We start from the raw sequence: 23,589 nt of genomic DNA, 5'->3' as shown, positions 1-23,589 counted from the left end.
AGTTTTCTCATTTATAAAATCAGGATAAAATGTGTCTTGTGAGTGTTACAGGGATTAGAAGCACAGCTACAAACACCATTTATAAGTAGCTACTTAATAAATTCTACCTCTTATTAATATTGGTGTTAAGTGGAATTCCTTCTTGCACTGGACCCCATACAGGAGCTAACTGGATGGGATGAATTAGGATGCCTGTGTATATGTGAACTCAAGAGATGGCAAAAGCTGGCACCTGTGGCTCATGCCTGTAATCCTAGCTACTCAGAGGCAGAGGGCAGGAAGATCACTGTTTGAAGCCAGCTGGGGCAAATAGTTCACAAAGACCCTATCTCAAAAAATGCCTAACACACAAAAAAAGGACTGGTGGAGTGGTTCAAGGTGTAGGCCCTGAATTCAAGCCCCTGTATCACCAAAAAAAAAAAAAAAAAGAGAGAGAGAGAGAGAAAGGGAGATGGCAAAGCCAGGCATGAATGAGCATAGTAGTAATAATTAATAATAATAATAATAATAATATGCAGTTGGAAAGCATTTTGCAGTAAATGAGATACTTTCAAGTATACTTATTGTAATGTTATAAGAGCGGATGTGGTAGACGGTTAGGAAAATGTTAACTGTGAAAAGGAAGGCTTGTGCACAGCCACTCTGTTGCAAACACAAAGCCTGGAAAGTTCTTAGACTTCCAATCCCTAGTTTTACAGATCCCATCTCTGCCTCCATGCTGCAAGAATTTATCCTTACCTTCCAAAGAGGAAAACAAGGCAAACTGCAATAGGAAAAAAAATTCATCAGCTTTAATTCTTTATTCTTAGGGCATGATGATCTTCAGCGAACCAAGGTTTCTAAAAACAGGAAAAATAATTCCACTCTCCTGATTATATGAGGACTTGGCTAAAAGTAGATACCCAGACGTGCCCCCAAAGTTCATTAACTTATTTCTGTTGTTCTAGGGTTGGTACCACAGTAACTCATCTGGTGAACCATCTTCTGAAATGTTTGGATTAAACATTCAATTTTGTTAAAATGTGTTTTCTTGTATAACACAATTATTTTTAGATCCTTACTGTAGTAAGGATCTACTCCAGTCACTCAGGTCATAGGGAGTTATGTAGCTGGATTTTAAAGACTGTTAAAATAAGCTCCTGCTGGAGCTGTGCTCAAGTGGTAGAGTGCTTGTTTAGCAAGAGTAGATCCTGAGTTCAAGACCCAGGACTGACAGAAAAATATAACCAGCTCCTGTGAGTGTGATGCTCATAAATTGTTCTTTTGAACAGTTGAGTCACCTAGCCACTGATTCTTAACCTTTGTGACACCAGTCTACAAGGCTTCTACCCTAGAGCTGATTCAGGGCTCACTGAATCATAGTTTTCGTGATGTGTCCGTAGTTTTCTTGTGTAGTAGGAATAGGAAACAGATGCCACCAGGCACTTTCTCACTCAGAGAAAGCAGACACTTGACTCTTTGTCAGATGTATGCCAGTTTTTTAATCCAAACAATAATATTTGAAAATGCTATAACAGCTTCTTTTGAAATGAATGCTTTTTTCACATTTCATCACCTAAGGGGAAAATAGTATTTTGCCAATAAGAAATATGCTCTTTATTATTAAAAAAATCAATATTAAAGTACTTTAAAACTGCAAAAGACTATGAAAAAGAAAAATATGACAGTTTTCTAACATTATAACTATTGTTTGCTTTTTCTTTCTTATTTTCAGACTGTGTATATCTATGTATGTGTGCAAGCTTTTATGGTTATAAATAGTATACTTTTTATTCTGCCCATAAAATCATTTTATATATACTTTCCCACATTTCTACAGTTATCATTTTTATTTTTATTTTTAACAGGTTGAAAATGCATTTACTGGTCTACCAGGCTACAAGGATTTTCGTGTTCTTGAATTTAGGTAAATAGATTTACTGTAAAACTTCATGTGTTCAGTAGTATTCTTTGTTCCAAATGGATGATCCTTTGTGTTTGTTGGATACACTCTAGCAACAAATGACTTTGAATGCTGCAATTCCCTGCTGTTTCTGGTAGGTTAGCATTCTTAATGCTAGTTTTTCAGGTGAAACTGAGTTAGAAAAAGGCAAAGTAATATATTCAAGGAGATGTATTTGATCTGTAGCTGGATCAGAGAAAGAACTTAGGAATTTGGGTCCCCAGCTTTATGCTAATAATTCATACAGCTCTTATTTTGCACTGATGGGACCGTGAACTCAAATTAGATGTGGCCTCAGGATCTTCCTGCAGTTTATCAATGATCTACGGAGGTGACTGATATCTTGGAGTAAGGCTACCCTGAAAGAGCCACATTAGTCCTTGTTGAATAGTAACAGTTCTGAGTAAATCAGAGAGACCTCTTTTAAACACATTTTTTCCTTTTTTAATATTTGTAGCATAATTCTTGTGAACATTTTTTGAGTGATTAAGTTATATTGAAGCTTCATATTCCTGAGTTCATTTAATCTTCAACCTCCAATCCATCAATCCACTCAGGACAGGCACACACATATATATGTGTATGTATAGGTGGCACTGGTGTCTGAACTCAGGGCTTCACACTTGCTAGGCAGGTGCTCTACCACTTGAGCCACACCTCCAGCCTAGAATGGATCTTTTTAATGTTTTTATTAGTGTATAATAGTTGTACAGGAGGTTCCATTGTGACATTTCTACATATGTTGACTATGTACCCCAGTTTGGTTTATCCCTTCCATTATTTTCCCTCTTCCCCCTCCCCCTTCTTAAAATGACTGACAAATTTCAGTGTTTCATAATTCATACATGTATAGAAAATACATTGACCATATTCACTCTATTTTACACTCTTCATTTACTGTCCCCCTCCCATTAGTACCCTCCTCTTAATATGACCTGTTTTATGTTCCTATCCTTCATTGTTTAAGAGCAAGGCAGATATTTTTAATATTCATTTTGTAGAGGAAGAAAAAAAATTTAAAGGAATGAAATAGCCCATGATCAAAGAATTTGTCAATTGATGGAGATGAGGGATTTTGAAGCAATAATTAGCTGACATTACAGCTCTTACTCTTAACCTCCATGCTAGCCTCAGTACTGTGAGTGCTTGCAGCATTTGGGTAGTAGCTGTGGCCCAGTTACTGGATTTAGGGGCACACAGGTTGTGGCACTGTGCAACCTGACAACATAATTAACAATGTCACCATCTCAACTTTGGCATGTTTTTGTCAAAACTTGTAGGTTTACTAGAAATAACAGTAAGCACTTGTGTCTCACAGTGTAGAGGCTTTTACATATATCTCTTATTTTTTTCCTGACAAAGAAACCAGAAAATTTAAATAATTTATCCAAGGGTGCTCAGGTAGTTAGTGGTACTGACCTAGTGAAGACAGCCCTGCATGGTAAATTGGCCTGCCTGTTCTCACACTGCAACCAGTCTTCCCAGCTCTATGCCAATTTCACAGAATTCATATTTCACAGAATGCCGCCTCCATGTATGGCCAGGCTCAGATGAGAACCTTTGAATGTGAGGTGTCTGCAGACCTCAGTCATCTGGCAGCATGTGAAAGACAACATGGCCTTTGAGCCAACTTGCCTGGCTTTGAATCCTACCTTTGCACTTTGGGTTGGATGATTTTGTTCTATTACTAAATCTTTTCATTTTTATAAAAAAGGATAATTCACCTATTAATCCTGCTTTATTAAAATGCTTTTCAAATACTTTGGGAAATTATTTAGTTTCTTTGTTCCTTAGTTTCTGTACATGTAATGGTGCTTAATGAATCTTCATGAGAATTAAGTGAATTAATGATTAGCACAATTTCTGGCACATGCGACCTTCTATTTTGGTGTCTGTTTCATAAAATAAGTAAGCATTAAAGGTTGTGTAAGTCAATTTGACCTTACTGACTCTTTTAATACCATACAGCATCTGACTTTGTTCACTTCTTTTGCATTTATTTGTTAATTAAGTTTAATATCATGTTATTGCAATGTCAGGTTTCTAGTCTAGTCTTCAACAAACAGATATTTTAATTTTTTCTTGAAATCAATTTGTAGGATCAGATCCAAACATTGCATTTATTTAATCATTCATATGGTTACTAATCACAATTTTTAGTTATTTGTTTTAGTCAGTTTTCAAATTTTTCATTCTTTTTTGAGGCTTCATTGTATTCCATGATATATATGTGCACAGTTAATCCCATAATTAGCCTATTGTTGAATATTCAAATTTTTTTCTTCATTTTTAACTATAAAAGTACTGTACTGGTATGTCTGTAGGATAAATTCCTAGAAGTAGAATTGCTAATTCAGAGGGTATATGCCCTTGTACTTTTTTATGGGAATGTATTTTATTGGTTTCTTTTTTGGATGGAATATAAATGTATAACACATACAAATCAAAAGGAAAACAAAAAGTTAGATAGTGAAAATAGAATCAGTTTCCTTTTGATAAGCAAGCATTGTTATAGCTTCTCATAGTCTATGAAACTACAAACATACATGTCTAGGAAATTCCTCTTGTTTGAGAATACTTATGTTCTTTTGAATTGAGCTTGTGAAAGTCAAAGGGTTTTGCCAAGATGTTGGTTGAGGGAGAGATACCCAGGCTATTATGTCACCATTTATGTTAGGGTCACACTTCTTTTTTTTTTTTTATTATTCATATGTGCATACAAGGCTTGGGTCATTTCTCCCCCTGCCCCCACCCCCTCCCTTACCACCCACTCCGCCCCCTCCCTCTCCCCCCTACCCCCTCAATACCCAGCAGAAACTATTTTGCCCTTATTTCTAAGTTTGTTGTAGAGAGAGTATAAGCCATAATAGGAAGGAACAAGGGTTTTTGCTGGTTGAGATAAGGATAGCTATACAGGGAGTTGACTCACATGAATTTCCTGTGCGTGTGTGTTACCTTCTAGGTTAATTCTTTTTGATCTCACCTTTTCTCTAGTTCCTGGTCCCCTTTTCCTATTGGCCTCAGTTGCTTTTAAGATATCTGCTTTAGTTTCTCTGCGTTAAGGGCAACAAATGCTAACTAATTTTTTAGGTGTCTTACCTATCCTTACCCCTCCCTTGTGTGCTAAAGCTTTTATCATGTACTCAAAGTCCAATCCCCTTGTTGTGTTTGCCCTTGATCTAATGTCCACATATGAGGGAGAACATACGATTTTTGGTCTTTTGGGCCAGGCTAACCTCACTCAGAATGATGTTCTCCAATTCTATCCATTTACCAATGAATGATAACATTTCGTTCTTCTTCATGGCTGCATAAAATTCCATTGTGTATAGATACCACATTTTCTTTTTTTTTTTTTTTTCATTTTTCTTTTATTATTCATATGTGCATACAAGGCTTGGTTTATTTCTCCCCCCTGCCCCCACCCCCTCCCTTACCACCCACTCCACCCCCTCCCGCTCCCCCCCTCAATACCCAGCAGAAACTATTTTGCCCTTATCTCTAATTTTGTTGTAGAGAGAGTATAAGCAATAATAGGAAGGAACAAGGGGTTTTGCTGGTTGAGATAAGGATAGCTATACAGGGCATTGACTCACATTGATTTCCTGTGCATGGGTGTTACCTTCTAGGTTAATTCTTTTTAATCTAACCTTTTCTCTAGTTCCTGGTCCCCTTTTCCTATTGGCCTCAGTTGCTTTAAGGTATCTGCTTTAGTTTCTCTGCATTAAGGGCAACAAATGCTAGCTAGTTTTTTAGGTGTCTTACCTATCCTCACCCCTCCCTTGGATACCACATTTTCTTAATCCATTCGTCAGTGGTGGGGCATCTTGGCTGTTTCCATAACTTGGCTATTGTGAAAAGAGGAGCACACTTCTATTTTGTTTCATCATTCAGTATCTGCCTTACATCATAATTACTGCAGATTCTATTGAAAAGGTTGCATTCTGTCGATTTCCACTTTGCCTGTTTATTCACTCTGGAAAGGAGGATGTCCAAGGATAAAGAATGTCCACTGTTCTTGTTCACAAGTTTCTTTTCTTTCATACTTTTTTTCCCCCATTTGGCAGTACTGGGGTTTGAACTCAGGGCCATGCACTTGCTAGGCAAGTACTCTACCAGATAGGATCTTATGCTCTTGTGCCATCATGCCAGCCTTGTTCCCAATTTGGACTGATTTCACAAAGTTTGCTTTTCCTTTCTTCCATAAATAAAACAATTTAAGTTAGAGCCATTATTAATAGGAAGGAACTATATTTCATAACTCTGTTCCTATAGGCTTGACTCTGTAGCTAAGTTATTGATGTTTTAAGAATAGAAGTGATGTGTGCTATTTTCTGCTTTAACTGCTTTGAATTTCTTTTCATCCTTTTACCACATGAGGAGTGTAAATGTAGCACATGTGGAGTGCTCCACATGGTGGAGCACAACAGAGTGTATTGCAGATGATTTCATTGTTTTTGTGCATGTTTGAAAATAATCTTATTTGATCCTCCTACTGGGTGAATAGTTTGATTAGGGATGGAATTGTGGTTGGGAAATAATGAGTTTTAAAGTTTTTGCTCTGTTTTCTTTGTTTTTCTTGAAAAAGTTGTTTTATGAGTTTCCCACCCCTCCTCTTTCTTGAGGATTCTCGGATCATCTCTTTTTTTCAGTAACGTTCAGAAATTACTCAATGACTTATTTTAGTGTGGATCTGCATATCTAGTTTTTTTTTGATTTATAAACATTTATTTATTTTCTTGTGCTGGGTCGGGGTACCCTGTGGCATTTACAAAAGCTCTTATAATGTATCAAATACATCATACTTGTACATCTAGTTTTTATTTATTTTAATACTATGTAACATATTGCATCCTAAAAAAGAAGGCTCCCAATTTTAATGCCAACAACTGAAGTCCTCTGCTTATCTACAGAAGAGTTTATTTATAAAGAAATAAACCACATATTAATTATTCAAAAGTATTTTTAAGTTAAGTTTAAAAGACTAAAAACCATTGGTTTAAAAACAATGCTTTCTTTATCCTTATTCATTTTTTTCAAGCTACAGGACTTTATAAACATTTTCATTTAAGAAGGTATTTCAAAGAAAATCAGAAGAAATACACGGAGAACTTGTACTTTGATTAGATAATATGGCAATTATAATTGAGCTCTAACTGACACTTTCCTTTTTTATTTTCAGGTCCCCTAAGGAAAATGGCAGGTAAAGTGCTTTTTGGTACTTTATGTATTGTCTACTGAGTAAGGAGGTAGTTTAGAAACTATGGCAGCACTAGGTCAGGGGAACATGACTGAGTTCCTCAACACCTCTGATATCACTGTGTCTTCCTACAGATCAGGAGTTGGCAGGCTTTTTTTTTTTTTGATAAGCATCTGTTAAGAATAAATATTTTAGTATTCGTAGGCCATATAGTCACTATCACTCTATCAGGTCAAAGTAGACATAGGTAATATTATAAACTAAAGAGCATTACTGTGTTTCAGTAAAACTTTATTTATTAGCCAGGCATGGTGGCAAATGCCTATTATTCTAGCACTTGGGAGGCTGAGGCAGGAGGATTGTGTTTGAGGTCAGCTTGGACTACATAGTAAGATTGTACAAAAAATCCTTAATTTATGTACACCAAAATCTGAATCTCACATGGCACAAATTTTTTTAGTCTTTTGATTCTTTTCAACCACTTAAAATATAAAATTCATTTATACATGGGCAGCAGGCTGAATTTAACTCATAGGCTGTAGTTTATAGACTCATATAGACTGTTGACTGACAAGTACTTTAAATATTGAGTTATGCTTAACTGAAGATAGGAATAATAACTTGCATTACTGAAGTACTTTCAAGTATAATGTGCCATTTAGTAATATAACCAAGTGCACTTTAAGTGGTAAACGAAGAGGAGAAAGCTGAAATCTGTAATAATTCATTTGTAAAAATAACTTTTCTCTGGATTTTTTTTAGAAGCAGCATAGTATAAATGCATAATCAATACTCCTTCAGAAAGTTGCTTGTTGCTTTTGCTTTTGGATTCCAAATTTACTTAAAATATGCTCTCTCTAGAGTGATACGTACAGTATTTGTGAGATGAATTCATAGGTTAAATATGGACATGTTTAGAGATAATGTAATACTACTTCATATTTGTGGGTTCCACATCCATGAATTCAACCAATTGCTGACAGGAAAAATTTGAAAAGCAAAAACAAAGACAAAAAACCCCTATGCCTGTACTGAACATGTGCACACTTCTCTTGTCACTGTTTTCTGTATAATTACAACATTTACATAGCATATACATTGAATTAGATATTAGAAGTAATCTAGAGATGGTTTTATATAAGGGTCTTGAGCATACAGAGAATTTGGTATTTGTGGGAGAGAGGAAGGTCATGGGAATCAATCTCCCACATATACCTAGGGATGACAGTAGTATCTATTTGAAAAGGGCTTTCTGAGTTCTTCACTTCATTTACATTATTTTAACAAGTATTGATGAAGTGCCTAGTGATTAGGCAAACCCTGTGCATATAAAAATGAGTCATTCTTGGTAGTCTGTATCTTCTAGAAACACACAATCTAATGAAAAGTACTTTCAGAGATATGTCAAATTGCTAGTTAATTTTTTATTCATTTTTAATCTCAGTATACCTGTGGGATGGTAAAAATGGAAATTACTATTCATTTTCTGTTTTGGAAGTGAGGAAATTTTGCTTCAGAGAGGCAAATTAACGTATCATAATTTATATGACAAGGAAATATCAGATATTTTGAGCCAGGTAACCAGAATTTGGGTTTCTATACTTTTAGTGTATAGTAAATGCTCTGTGTTTATGTATTGAGGTCTGTATTCAACTAAGATATGATTATTTCATTATTTTCCTCTTAAGGGGAGTAGAAGGTTAAAACAACCCTAAACCTTGATGTTAACCCTATGATTATGGTATCCATTTTCTAGGTGCTAAAAGACAACAATTCAATATGAAGCCTTTAGATTTTATGATAGAGGACTGGAGGTATGGCTCCAGCAATAGAGTTCCTGCTCTGCAAGCATGAAGCCCTGAGTTCAAACCCCGTCCCACCAAAAAAAAAAAAAAAAGAAACAAAAAAGCTCTAGAGTAGAGTGCCTCAAGTGGTAGACTGCCTGTGTAGCAAGTATGAGGCCCTGAGTTCAAACTCTAGTACCACCAAAAAAAGAAAAAAGTAGATTTTGTGATAGAATTTTTAACCTAGATATAGTTTTCAGAAGTATTCAGGATCATCAGGTATAAGTCAGTGATTGAAGTTAGTAGGGCCCATTTGGAATGAATCAACAATGTATGGATGCACATGCCATAACTTCAGCTCCAGGCTTTGTAAGCATATACCTTCCTAGAAGAAGTATTCTAGAAGGGTTTCTCTGAAGTATTCTTCTTTTGATTGGTCTTGATTAGATGTGATACCACTATTGTTCCTTTTTAAAATCTGCACATTCAGGCAACCCATCAGAGTATCTGAGGTGAGAGAATAAGAAAGAGTGAATTTTATCTCCAAATGACTGAGGTCTCTGGAAGTAGCTATGGGACACAGAAACTCTCTTCTATGTCCATCTGTTTCAGTCTGGTTCAGAAAAGGAAACATAATGATACAGGGCTGATTGGTTAACTTGGAGTTACTGAATGTGGAAAGCCAGCACAGCTTTGTTCAATCAGAGAATGTTTTGTCTACCACTATGTATTCTACTTATTTCAGACTTCCCTGGACTCTTGGCTTTCTTTTTATCTGTCCTTCATCCTGAGACATCTTTGTGTCCTATGATTGTGACAGAACTCAGATTGTTTTGGGTCTCAGCAAAGTTCTTGACCCTAAGAACACATGACTTCTTGATACTTCAAACATTTCTTTGAATTCTCTTTCCAGAGAGAATAAATTATAGTATCCCTCTGAACCACTTCATCTTTTTAAAATGAATTTATCCTTACTAGACAAGGTAGCTTATAATAAATGTTATTTTTAGATGAAAACAGTGGGAGGCAGATAATATTTTGCCAGTAAAGGGTAAGGCCAGTAATCTAATCCAGGCTACTAGATTTGCATAGATTTCTTGATTCAGGAATATTTCTTTTGATCGTCTCTCCATAATATTTAAAGCCATGTGAGTACATGGTAGCCTTCTAGTAAATGTTCGTCTCTGCTTGTCTGATTTGCTGCATAAGAATGAACCAATTCAAGTGCTAATTGGTATAGACTTTTCTTCTTGTTCTTTTCTTCTTTTTTTTTTTTTAAATCACTTCTTCCTGTCTCAGAGTCACATTAACACAAAAGCAAGTTTTTAAGGTTGTGCAGAAATCCCAAGGAGAAGCCCAACTTCCTGGATATGGAGATATGGTCTGTTTCACTGAGCTTGGAAAAAGCATATGAATCCTCACTGTGTTGTTCTGTCGTCCTGAAACAATGTCTCTAAAATGATTACTAGTAATATGAAAATTTCTGAAGATAGTATACATGTCCTGTCAGATGAAAAATTGCTCTTTTTGTATGTAGAGACAAAATGCTTCAGACTAATTCAGAAATATTACATGCTGTCATTTAAGTGACACAAATTCAATTGGCTCATCTGTCTGCACTAGTGAACAGAATTGACCATTTTTTCATTATTTTCAAAAGTATTTATTGAACTACTAAGAGCCAGGCATTTTCCTAGGTGCTGAATGATAATTATGCCTACAGATGATAGGGGAGATAGACTGTGACTATAAGCCATATCGTCAGTGTTACAAAAAGGTTTCCCTAGGAAGGTACATCTGAACTGAGGCAAAAAAAGAAATAGCCAGGTGAAAAAGGTGTGTATATGCGTGTGTTCATGTGTATATGGAGCATATGCAGGATGAGATGCAATAACAAGCATAGCAGAGAGAAGGAAGTGGACTTGCAGAAATCCAGAGATGATAGGGCTATATGTGGCATTTGTGGTCTGCCAATGCATCAGAATGACCTGACGAAAGGCTCATAGAGAGCAGTGGGGAGTATGCCATGGTGAATTCTGACCAGTAGGTGTCCTTCTTACTGTTTTGTTCCACTTTGAAACCATCAGTTGATTATTTTAGAACATTTTACTTATTTTCTTTCTTTATAAAGAAAGATTAAAAATCACTGGTACATCAACATATTTTGGTATGCAGAATTAAAAGGCTTTAATTGCTTAAGAGATTGAGGGATGGTCTATGCAACAAGCAAATGTTTTTACCACCTAAAGCGTCAGAATGTCAGAGTACTGAGGTGTTACTTTTAAGAACCCTATGCCACCTCTGTTAACTTAATTTTTTTGTTTTTGTAGTGAAAGTGATAGTAAAGTTTATTAGGGAAGAAATACACTTTAAATAGACTGAAAGTAGGTCATCACTAGAGTGAGAAGAAGAACAACTGCCACCTCTTTAGAAGAGGCAGCTTATAGGATTTGGGAGGAAAACAGTATTGCAGTAACTCAGCATTTCTCCTCCATGATTAAACAAACACCTTTCTTCGCTAACAAGGACAGGAACATCAGAGTCTGACTGCGTATATAGCAGGTGGAAGTGTCAACTTCATGGCATCTCTTACTCTTCCAGTGTGTTACCTGCACATGAAGGTTAGGACAGGTCCAGAGAAGACAGTTCTCCCAGTAAGGAAAGGTCTTTTCTGACTAATTCATGCTTCCCAAACCACAAAAGACAATACCTTTTCTATGATACCTATTGATCTATTTAAAATGAAAAATGCATCGGTGAACTGTCCATGTGTTACATTTGCTGACTCATGCATACTCTCCCCATAGGAAAATATATAAGGAGTTCTAATCAAAAGTTTCCTTTGCAATCTTGAAAAAGAAAGAGGAAGTTGGGTGATCATAATGACCATCAAGCCATGATATTTGTTTGATTTGTCCCTGATTTAGGGGTATCTTACAAGGAAGCCCAATACAGTGGTCAGAAACTTTCCACTAAATAGTAACGAATTATTGACCGGCTTCTTTTCTCTTAAGTCCATATCATCCTCATCCTCTGGATACCTTTTTTTTAGATGTGTAAATAACTTGATTAGTGTAAGGTACTGCCAAATAAAGACCACGCCACGTGTGGAAAAGAAAGGTTTATTGGAACCAGACCGCAGGACTGTTACTCTTTCGGGTTCAGAGTGCAGTGGCTTGGCTGAAATGAGTAGTGGGTTTTATAGGAGGGGCCAAGCCGTGGGGATGGGAGAGAGTCTCTGATCTCTGATTATCTGTGATCACCAGATGGAACAGGTCTACATGCCTGGCTAGTTGAGTAACTGGAAGTTCCTGAGTTGTTTTGCAAGCCGAGAAACAATCAGGCAGGGAAACAAGCAGGGGAGAAACAAGTGGTCATAAATCAGGGAGTCTGGTTTTGGTGCTAGCCTCAGGACCTTCTGCCTGCCCCAGGAATGCTAGGGACCTAACAATTAGTTTGCAGTTTTCTTTTTACACTTGGACACATATAGACTTCTGATGGTCTTGCACACACTGGGTGCCTTAGTGTCGGATACCAAACTAAACACTGGGGATAAGATAAGGAGGCAAAATCTTCTTGCAAAAGAATGAAGACTGTAATCAGGGGTTTATAAATAAGTTCAGAGGAAGATGCTCTTAGTTTATTTTTACACTTGACTTGGAAGTCATTTTGCTGTATTCGTCAGAAGTAGCAAACTGTTTCTGTTACACATGTGCTTTGAGTCCTTTATCTCTGGAAGGTAGTGTTCTCTTTTCCTCTCTGGAGGGATCTTGGTGTGACTTGCAGTCTACTGCCTGTGTGCAAAGACAAAATGGAAGCCATCGTGGTGACTAGCACAGAGCTGTCATAATAATGATTTCTTCTAATACCGTTTAATTAAAACTAGTGAGAATGTAGCATAATAGTTCAGAGTGGAGCTGCTGAAGTCAGACAGATCTGTGTTTAAATCCTCTCTTACTATATTTTTGTTACGAAATTTAAACAAGTCATAACTTCTTGAAGGTTTCCTCAGCAATATTATAAAGATGATAAAATCTTTTTCTTCAAGTTATTGTGAAAAATAAACAAGTTAAAGCCATATAAGATGCCTGTCATATAATGAGCTCTTACTCAATGCTAGCTTTTAGTTGTTAGTAAAATCTGAGTTGTCTAAGAGGAGAATTCCTATTTGCTTTAAAATTTTATATTCTCATATTATTTCTGCAAATGACTATTTAAGAAAATGTCAACAGATCAACTCCTACTTTTTCTCTCTTTGTCTCCTCTGCCCCAATCCTGCTTCCTCCCTTCTCTCTTTTATTTCAAGATGTCATCTCTTTGCTTTTGGAAAATGAATAGTAAAATCTTAGGCAAAGTTATTTGTTTGTACTTGTTAAGATCTTAGTTAATTCATTAACGAGGGAGTCAGGAAACAAAACCACAAAAATTTATATAGTTAATGGGAAAGAATTTTAAAGTTAAATACAAAATTGGTTTATGTTCTAGAGAGTTGTAAAGTTGTAAGCTTTAGAGTTATCTTTCCCATCAACCTAAGAGAAAAATCACATTATAACAGTTTCTTACAATTTAATTTAAACTTTATTGAATTGTAAATAGTCTGGGCTATCATACAATAGTATGTCACCTGAGAGACTCAGATAACTATTGTATTAAAAAACACTCTACCATAATGTATTTATGTTAGAAAATTACAAAATATCTGTTTGCTTTATTTCCAAGTTTTAATTAAAACTCTTACATTTTTTATTCCACAATAAATAACTATGGTGACTATTTTTCCAAAAACAATAATGGATAAATATGAGCTGATTTCCTATTGTTGGGAAGAGTTAGAAAGGTTTTTTTTTTTTTTTTTAAATCAGGGAAGAGAAATGCTAATAGGGAAAGAAAGAAGGCTGTTCATGGCTTTCAAAGAGTTAAAGCCTGAGAATGTGGGAGCAATGTGGGGGACTGGGATAATTCTATAGAGCTGACTCCGTGGCTTCCTTAGAATTCCTGCTGTGTACTTAGAGCTGTGACCCTCCATTCTCTGGGAGGGATAAGAGGATGACAAATGTTTGCCCAGAGTCTGCAGAGAACATTGATGGAATCCAGGCCTTTTGAGACTCCTTCTCTATGTCTAATGTTTGATCTCTACAGATTCCAAGCTCCTTTTTGTTTTTGTGCGTCCTTAGTTGGACCTAATGTGTTCTTTTTTCATCCATAGTGGTATAGATGTTCACTATACAGTTACCTTCAAAGGTGAGGCCATCAGCAATACTACCTGGGACCTAATTAGCCTTCACTCCAACAAGGTGGAAAACCATGGCCTTGTGCAATTGGATGATAAACCCACTGCTGCTTATACAATTAGTAACTTCAGAGATTATATTGCTGAAACACTGTACCGGAATTTTTTGCTGGGGAATTCCTCCTTGAATCCAGATCCCAAGTCTCTTCAGCTTATTAATGGTAAGTTTGATATCCATCATGAGGTCCTGTGTCCAGTATGCTCTAGTGAAAAGGAATTTCCCTAATCTTTTTGGATCTAAGCATTCTTGGATTGCAGGAGACAGGAGCCAGTCTGATTTGTGTGGAGCTTCAGCTACACAGCTGTTTTGGAGAGACTAATCACGGGCCAGTCAAGGAGGTGGAGACTTTTGGATTTGGAGCTTAAGAGGGTGTTCCAGTCAACTTGGGACTAAATCTTGTTTAACATCAGGATAATAGTATACAACATCTTAACTTATTATAGACATAGTTCCCTAATTTGCTTGCTACTTTTTATTCAATTCTCCATGATTTCATCACTAATTGGTATCTTAGCTTTAAAAACTTCCAGTACAATATGTTTTACTGAAGTGAGAGTAAGGAAGAAATACCACTACCAAAGAGGAAAATCCACTTGGAGAGGCAATGATGTATTCTTCCAGTCTGTCCATCTCCCATGCATTTTTTAAAGAGAAAACAGGCTCTATCCTTTTTTAATAGAAAAACTTGTGCAAATCAGATTTAACAGTTTAATTGAGCAAAGAATGATTCATGAGTCATGCAACCTCTAGAACTATGACAGGTTCTGTAAGATTCCAGGGCTGCCACATGGCTGGATAATATTTATGGAGAGAAAATGGAAAATGATGTGCAGAAAATGGGAGTGAAGTACAGATGAGTTGGTTAAAATCTGGCATTTGCCTTCTTTGTACCTGGTTTGATGGAAACTCAGCGATTGACTGACACTCATCTGTATGTTATAAAGCAAATTCCTAAGTTAGGTTTTCATTTCATTTACATACTGAGTTAGGCTGAAGCTCCGTATGGTAAGGACTCAGGCATGTGAATGTAGAAGCTTGATTAGGCCAAGCTTGGTTTGACTTAACACCTTTCAAGTCTGTGTATGTGTAGATAAACAAACAAATAAATAAAAATATTCAATAGAAAAGCCAGAAAGGCTTGTTGGATTCACACAGGAAGGGTAAAAAGTTATTAGTAGATGAGAATAGAATAGCTTTGGAAGGTAAGATAGAGAAGTACTTAGGGAGCCAAGATTTTTTGGGTTAGGATTTGGAGAAACAATTTTTAGAAAGAAAGGAAAGTCCTTTCCAGGCAGCGGTGTGTGTGTGTGTGTGTGTGTGTGTGTGTGTGTGTGTGTTATGTACACTTATGTGCATGAATGATTACAGATGTGTACGTGTGTGTGAGAGAGAGGGATAAAGAGGGAGGGAAGGAGAGAGAGATATATTATTTTACTATATATCATATAACTTCTTATTCTGCAAATAAGTTTTTAAAAATTATTTGGCTGGACTAAAACTTCAAATTGCTTGTCGACTTATTTGGCTACTGGACCGATGGATGTTTGTTTAATGTGACACTATGCTGAGATAGAACCACAAAATGGTCAGAACTTTATGAGTTACATAGGACCCATTTAAGACAGAGAAACTTCTTCTTCAGTGCATGGTAGTGACATAAGGCTACCAGTTCTAAACATTACAGCACCTCTGTATTTTGGAGCAAGGTAGGTGCCCTGGGCTCCCTGTCCTCATATGCTCCTTTTTTCTTCTTCTTCTTTTTTTTTTTTTTGAATCTTGTTGGAATACTTGGGCCAGATAAAATAGAGAACAGGCTTGTAATTTGAAACTTGGGGCTAACCCCCAGAACAGGTTATGGGCAGAAGACTCCAAGAATTTGGATAGTGGGATCAAGCAGATAAAAGGTATAGTTGGGAAGTCAGTATTTAAGGGAGGTTGAAACCTAGATTGAGCAGAAGGTGCAAATGCACCAGGGTGGTGGGAGAATGGCATGAGGATTAATGTATGCAATAAGCAAAGTGGAGTTGTTTAGGAAAACTAAATCCACAAGCACCATTTTAAGATTTGCCTTTTATGTGGAGCCTGGTGTTCTTAAAAAGAGGTCAAAAACTCTTTTAGAATTTGCAAGCAATTTCAACAAAAGCTTTAGGAAATCCAGTACCAACAAATTTAGGTGGCTTGGCCATTCATTAGATGTATGTTTTTTTTTTCATTTTTCTTTTATTATTCATATGTGCATACAAGGCTTGGTTCATTTCTCCCCCCTGCCCCCACCCCCTCCCTTACCACCCACTTCGCCCCCTCCCTCTTCCCCCCACTCAATACCCAGCAGAAACTATTTTGCCCTTATTTGTATGTTTTAATTATTCAGAATTTTGTTCCTAAAATACATTTTGAGTGTTATGCCAACTTTAGAGTTCTGAATGGGGTTACAGCTTTCTAGGTAACTTGATCATCATCTCAAAAGATATGGTCATCTTTGATCTTATGGCACTTAATTTTCACAGAAGACAATATAACTGTATAGACTGTTAAAAAGAATTTTGGATAATACTTGAACCAAATAGAATTTTTGGTTTTTGTTGCATCTCTGTATGTCAGGTCAGTGGAAACAGGTGAAAAAAAGAGACTTGCTTCTATTTTAGAAGTAAATACCAGACTTCCCTCCTACAAATCCCTTCCATGTAGCTTTTATTGATTCCTATTCCCTTTCAGGCAAAATCAGTTGCTTCTTTGTGTTCCCATATACAACAATATGCCTCTCACATTGTTTTATAATTTCCAATGTATTTTTGTCTTTCTGACATAGGCAATGTTTCCAAACAACAAAAAAAGTTTTTTGTTAATGCTTGCAGTCTCAAGTTTGTTCATTTTTTGTTTGTTTGTTTGTTTGTTTTTACCACAGGCACAGTCTGGTAACTGAAAGAATTTAGTAAATGTTTGTTAAATTATATTATGCAGTCTACTCACTTTTCTTTATTGCTGTTTAATATTGTTACAGCAATAACATGGTTTGATGGCCTAGCCCATTTTTCAGAGGCCCTTTTTGCAAAAAGGGAAATAATTTTGTATATTTTTCTACCATTCTTTCATTGACCAAATGAGGCAAAATTTCAGGTCAACTTTCTTACCTAAAATGAAAAAAAAAAAAAACAAAGTGAAAATAACTGCTGCATAGGAATTTGAAATGAGTGAAAGTGACTTGAGAAAGAAAAGGAAATAGTTATAGACTGCCCTAAGTGTAATAAAGGAAACAATCTTGTTTTATGATGGATTCTTATTATTCAAGCCCATCGTGCTAATTTAAGTAAAATACCTAAACATCATAAATGTTTCCTAGGCAGGTCTATCTCATCAGTTCTGCCAAAATCTAACTTAATACAGAGGAAGAAATTGGTTTTTAGTTGTCCTTGTACCTCAAATACTATAGTGATTCAACTAAAAAAATGTTCTTTAATATTGTTCTTTCCTCAGTGAAAGGGGTTTTGCTTCCCCAAACTGAAGAACAAGTTTTGAACACCCAAAGTTCAATTCTTCAGGCAACGCCACCATCTATTCTGGTATGTTTCATGTTTTATGTCTAGAACCAGGCTGTTCAGCTTCTGTTCTTTGAACCTTTACCTCCTTCCTTTGCATTTATGATTTCCCAAGCCATACCTGTTTCACATATTTTCTTGCATCACTCTGGAACATTACTCATCATTCTTAGCTCGTGAATACTAGGTGTTGGTTCAGAAAATTTAAGCCTTCTGCAGTGTTTAAATGAAATCTGCATTTGCCAAACTTCACACAAGGTAGAAAGATTATTATTTATGGTTCGTGCTTGTTTGATGATAATTAATCCCTAGCGCTCACTGAGTTGTTTTCTAAGTTAGCTAGAAATAGTTTTTTATAGATAGGAATATAAATTAATGTACATAGGTACAGAGTATATATTTTTATTTCAGGGATTATAGTGAAGAAAGTTTAGACACCAAAGCATATAGAATAGTGTGTATATGGAAGGGAGAGAAGGAAGAGTAAAAATATCAACTACCTGACAAATGACGGGAACCTTCTTTTAAACTGGAATGAAAACATTTCCATTTGCACATAAGCAGCATGGAATGAATTTTCCTTTTTGTTCTTACACCCAACTTTATCAAAAAATTCTCCTTTCCCTCTATATCTTTAATTTCTACTTTACTTATATTGGGGCATCCAGTAGAAAAGAAAATGGCCTCTTCAAATGAAGTTAAAACACTGATAAGGCATACTATCACAACATTAGAGACCTACCTATCTGCAATGAGTATAGGAATCTTTATTTTTTTCAATTTTTAAATAAATGTTTTATTAGGATATATTCATTATATGGGGGGATTCATAGTGACAATTCTGATTAGACTTATATTGTACATTAGTTATATTGCTCCCCCATCGTCTCTCCCCTTTGGCTCCCTCCCCACCCCTCTTAAAGCAATTGCAAGAGGTTTCTTAGTTCTGTTTCATATAGGTATATGAAATCTATCTACCATATTTCATCACCTTAATCTCCTTCCTTCACTCTCCCCTCTTCTACTAGTACCCTTCCCCCAACACTATACCTATTTTATAGTTGTAGTTTTTGATACTAATTTAAGTAGATGTTCAAAAGGGTGTCTCAATGTATGCCCACTGTGGGTGTGCTTTACTTTGGTTCGTTCAACCCCTTCCATTACTCTCCCTTACCTCTTTACCTCCCACCCCCCATTTTTCATTATCTTTCAGTACATATCCTTATATCCTCTACCTTCATATCTTATGTTTATGATATTACTCTTGCTCTATCATTCTATTTTCCTTTCCCTCTTTTCCTGAGTTCCAAAGAGTAGTTCCACTGTTACAGATGTGTTCTACATCTGAGTTTGTGTATGATCATGCTTATTTTTGTGTACATTTTTATCTTTGGATCTATCTTCCATGTCTGAAAGAAAACATGTGGCTTTTGTGTTTCTGATCCTGGCTTACTTCACTTAACATGGTGTCCTCAAATTGCATCTATTTACCTTCAAACCACATGTCATTATTCCTATGGCTGAGTAATATTCCATTGTGTGTAGACCACAATTTCTTGATCCATTCATCAGTTGTAGGGCACCTACATTGTTTTCAAAGCTTGGCTGTTGTGAATAGTGCTGCAATGAACATAGTGTGCAGGTGTCTCTACTATATTCGGTCTTACCTTCCTTTGGTAGATGCCCAGGAGTGGTATCACTTGATCATATGGCAGCTCTATCTCTAGTTTTTTGAGGAATCTCAATACTGCTTTCCGTAGTGGTGGGAATTTCCATTGCCACCAGAAGTGTTTAAGTGTTCCTGTTTCGCACATCCTCACAGGTATTCATTGTTATTACCGTTGATTATGGCCATTCTAACTGGGATGAGATGAAATCTAAGTATTATTTTGATTTGCATTTCTTTTATAATCAGGGAGATTGAATACTTCTTTATATATTTATTGACCATTTGTACCTCTTTCTTTGAGAATTCCCTATTTTATTCATGTGCCCATTTCTTCATTGGAATATTGATTCTTTGGGGGCTGAGTTTTTTGAGTTCCCGAGTACAGGAGTCTCTTTATCACATAGACAAAGGAGGGGGACTCCCTTTTCATCTATAGTCCCCATTCCTTCTCTCTTAAGACTTCTTTCCTTTCATTTCCTGTTTGAAATACCTGTTTCTTGGCATTCATCCTGTAATGGAAATTTAGAAACCCTGTCCCATATTCATTTAAAGGTTAATCTATGTGGGCATTTCTTCTACTGAGTATTAGAGCAACTTGTTTTTGAAATGTGGAATGAAGAAATAGTTTTTCACTTAGTTACATATTGGAGTGTAAAAGTTTGGGGTATTGACATCAGAGAGCACATTAATATGGTGTTTATTTGTTCATTCACTTACCACTCATTCAAATAATTTGTGCTTTTCATATGCCAAGTGCTAGGGAAACTAAGAGGAATAAGGTGTGGCCCTGCCTATGAGAAGTTTCCAGTCTAGACAGACTTCTAAACAAATAAGGTGACATTGATGTTACCCTGGAAGTCAATCCAGTGTACAATGGCAGGGAGAAATAATGGTACCCCACCTCTTTGCTCCTTTTAGCTACATTCAGTCTGGAACCTGAGATCTGAAATGGCATTTTAGAAACATAGTGTAAAGACACGAATGTCTTTATCAGCCAGTGCTTGCCAACTAGAGACCAGTTGGCTGGATCCAACTACAGACATACACTTTGGAAACAAATTTAAAAAATAAGCCAATGTGTAAAGGTTATATTTTTACATAAAAATGAATATTTCTAGCTTATTTTGAGAACCAGGAAGATCTGATATCATGAAGTTCATATTCCCTTGCATCAGAAAGTGGCTAAGCTTGGCTGGCAGCTGAATGAGGACAAGTGCTGACTAGCCAGGCTTCTTTCATTTGTGCTGCACTGATTCTATTTGTATTCACTCCATATCTTTACTTTTATGACTAGTGACAACTGTAGTGTATTAATTGACAATTTGAGGAGACTGGAGTTTATAGGAGTTCTAAAAAATTATTGATTCATAATAATTATGCATATTTATGAGGTATAGTGTTTTTTTTTCATGTACACAGTGGGATCAAATGAAGGTAATTAGTATATCATCACCACAAACATTTATCATTTCTTTGTGTTGAGACTTGCCAAAGTCTTCTCTTTTGGCTCTTTTGAAGCATATCAGAAATTATTGCTAACCGTAATCACCCTATTATGTTATAAAACACTAGATCTTTTTTTTATATAACTGTAATTTTGTGCCTGCTAACCAACCTTTTTCTATCCCCTATATCCCCTTACCCTTCCCAGCCTCTGATAACCACTATTCTGTTCTCTGCATCTATGGAATCAACTTATTTAGCTCCCACATATAAATGAGAACATGTGGAATTTTTGAGTGATAATAAGGCATAAAAATTACTGATTAGAAATATCTGGTCCCTTCCTTCTTCCCTTTCCTTCCTCCCTCTCTCCCTCTACTATATTAATAAGGCTTTACTTTATTATAGAAGTAAATTTTGTGACCAAATTTGATTTTTAAGAATTATTTTAGAAGTAGGAATGTTGGCATATTTGAATCTGACACCTTTGTGGCAACCCAATTTCAAAATTCACTTCGATAATATGCTTTTAATAACACTAGAAGGCTTTTCCAGTGGTATTAGCAGATGTGAAACTGGCCAATAAATTTTAAAGTTGTCAATATACTATACTGAACTAAAAAAAGAACCCATGAGTTGAATTTGTTACTATGGGAACATCTATTAGTCTAAAAATAAATGAAGTGCTATTCCTGGCATGACGTGTTCATCTTTCAAATTGTATAAAAAAGATTCATCACCATGTAAATTTTCTAGGGAGTATTTATTTGGAATAGATGCTCTCCCTTCCTTTGAAATGTCAAATTGTTTACTTTCATACTTTATGTTGCCTATTTGTAACTTGAATTTTATTAAAGATATTGTTTATTTTTCTTTTTATTTTTATGAAATGAAATGACATTAGTTTATAGATATACTGAAGTAATGAATAATATTTGAGGACTGCTTTTCTATTGAGAATTTAGGTGCTTTACTAATACATGTCAGGTCATAGGCTCTATCTTTTTTTAATGATTTCCACATCATTTTTAATCACATGACTATGCAATAATGATGCAATTTTATTAAGTGATTATATACCCAACAACATCAGAAAAACTGTACTCTATTTTTTGAAATAGTAGGATTCATTCTCATCTTAGTAGCTCTGTTCATCTTTTATTTATTTATTTATTCATTTATTCATATGTGCATACATTGTTTGGGCCATCTCTCCCCCCACCCCCACCCCCTCTCTGTCCTCCCCCACTCCCCTAGGCTCTATCTTTTAAAACACAATTTACTAAGCATGGATTTAAGTCATCTTACTTGGGAATTTTTTAAAAGCGTATTTGGAATTTATAAGAATGTAAATATGCTTGATTCAATTGGAAGCATAGTTGCTTTAACAGATCTCTCAAAGGAATTTTAGAAAATTAAGAAGAAAAATGGGGAAAAAAAAGAAAAGTAAGAGGAAAAAGAATTCAAAGATGTGATATCATCCTCATAACTACTTTTTGAAGAACAGTTTCTGGTATTCAGCAAATGACTTGCTTACTTTCCCCTGAATATACATATAATTTTAGATACTGGAAAATGAAAGAGGAAAGAAAATTTCCTTTCTGTACAAGCAGACTGCCTATTTTCTATAGCAGACATTTAAATACTATGAGCCTAATAAAGAAAAGTTCTTTATTTTTAACAGGTGTGATTGGACTACATGGTTTTTCTTTCCCTACTTCTACAATTTGATACTTTCCTCATGCTCACAAACACTTTCATGCTCAGGTCTCCCTTCCCAACACAGATTTTTTGTAAACCAAAGGATGGTCTCGTAAAGCCCCAGAACCTTGGGCAAGATATTGTTATTTTCATTTAATATTTTCCCCTTCTACATTCAGTACTTCAATTTTTTATCTTCTCACTTATCTGGATTTGAACGCTTACTTTCTCCATCTGGTCAATTCTTAAGGACCCAAAACAACCTAGACCTTCTAGGCAGAAATACAAGGCACTTTGTGTGCCTGCATGATGAAGGATACAAGTCATGTATGCACAGGACACAGATCATGTATGCACAGAAGTCAGTGATCACCTGCCTGTGTACAGTTGCATAAGGTTAACTCTGCTCCTGGTGACTGCACACTCTTAACATACTAAACTTAAATGCCAGAAGTTGTCTCCCTGGTTAGATCATCTTTATTGGCTTGACTCATGAACCAAGTTTTACTGTCCTCAGGTTCACATCTAATGGGGAATTCCCCAGGAGGAAATTTCTTCTCCTGAAGTCTTTCTCTTTCTCCTAGCTCATTTGCAGTTGCACTGAGTCATTTGAGGATGGTCTTAACCCTCCTCTTTGATTATATACTTTACTTTTTTCTCCCATGTAATGCAGTTTACTTCAATGCCCTCAGGTTATTAGACCAATCTAATGCTCAGCATAGATTAAAATACATAAAACCCCACCAGATGCCATGGCCATTTTACCTATTAGCTTAACCATTAAACTTTTTATAAAGATTATTCTTCATAAGATTAAGTAACTAGCATGTTCAAAGGTTGTGTTTCTGTCTACTTTTCTATCCCAGAAACTAAATGTCAAGATTAGTGTTATATTAGTAAAAATCACTAAAAAGAGAAAATCGTATTTTGAGGTGTGATGCTATTTCATGGGCATGGCTATTTATTTCAGATTATCAGACCACAGTTTGATGTTGTGACATTTCTGATAAAGATGGAGGACCT

General features: G+C 35.9%; 1 protein-coding gene across 4 annotated transcripts in view; it reads left to right on the top strand.

Annotated features, from left to right (window-relative positions):
- Impg2 (interphotoreceptor matrix proteoglycan 2) overlaps positions 1 to 23,589 on the top strand; it is a 92,207-nt gene that overhangs the window by 47,088 nt on the left and 21,530 nt on the right. For all 4 annotated transcript variants that reach the window (XM_074073016.1, XM_074073014.1, XM_074073015.1 and 1 more), the window contains 4 exons: positions 1,848 to 1,906; positions 7,125 to 7,145; positions 14,133 to 14,377; positions 17,692 to 17,777. In XM_074073016.1, coding sequence (XP_073929117.1) covers positions 1,848 to 1,906; positions 7,125 to 7,145; positions 14,133 to 14,377; positions 17,692 to 17,777 — 411 coding nt within the window. The remainder of the gene's footprint in view (positions 1 to 1,847; positions 1,907 to 7,124; positions 7,146 to 14,132; positions 14,378 to 17,691; positions 17,778 to 23,589) is intronic.

The sequence above is a fragment of the Castor canadensis genome, chromosome 5 (assembly GCF_047511655.1).
Source record: "Castor canadensis chromosome 5, mCasCan1.hap1v2, whole genome shotgun sequence".
Taxonomy (NCBI): Eukaryota; Metazoa; Chordata; class Mammalia; order Rodentia; family Castoridae; genus Castor; species Castor canadensis.
The sequence above is the reverse complement of the archived record's forward strand: the minus strand, read 5'-3'. Positions and strand labels throughout refer to the sequence as shown.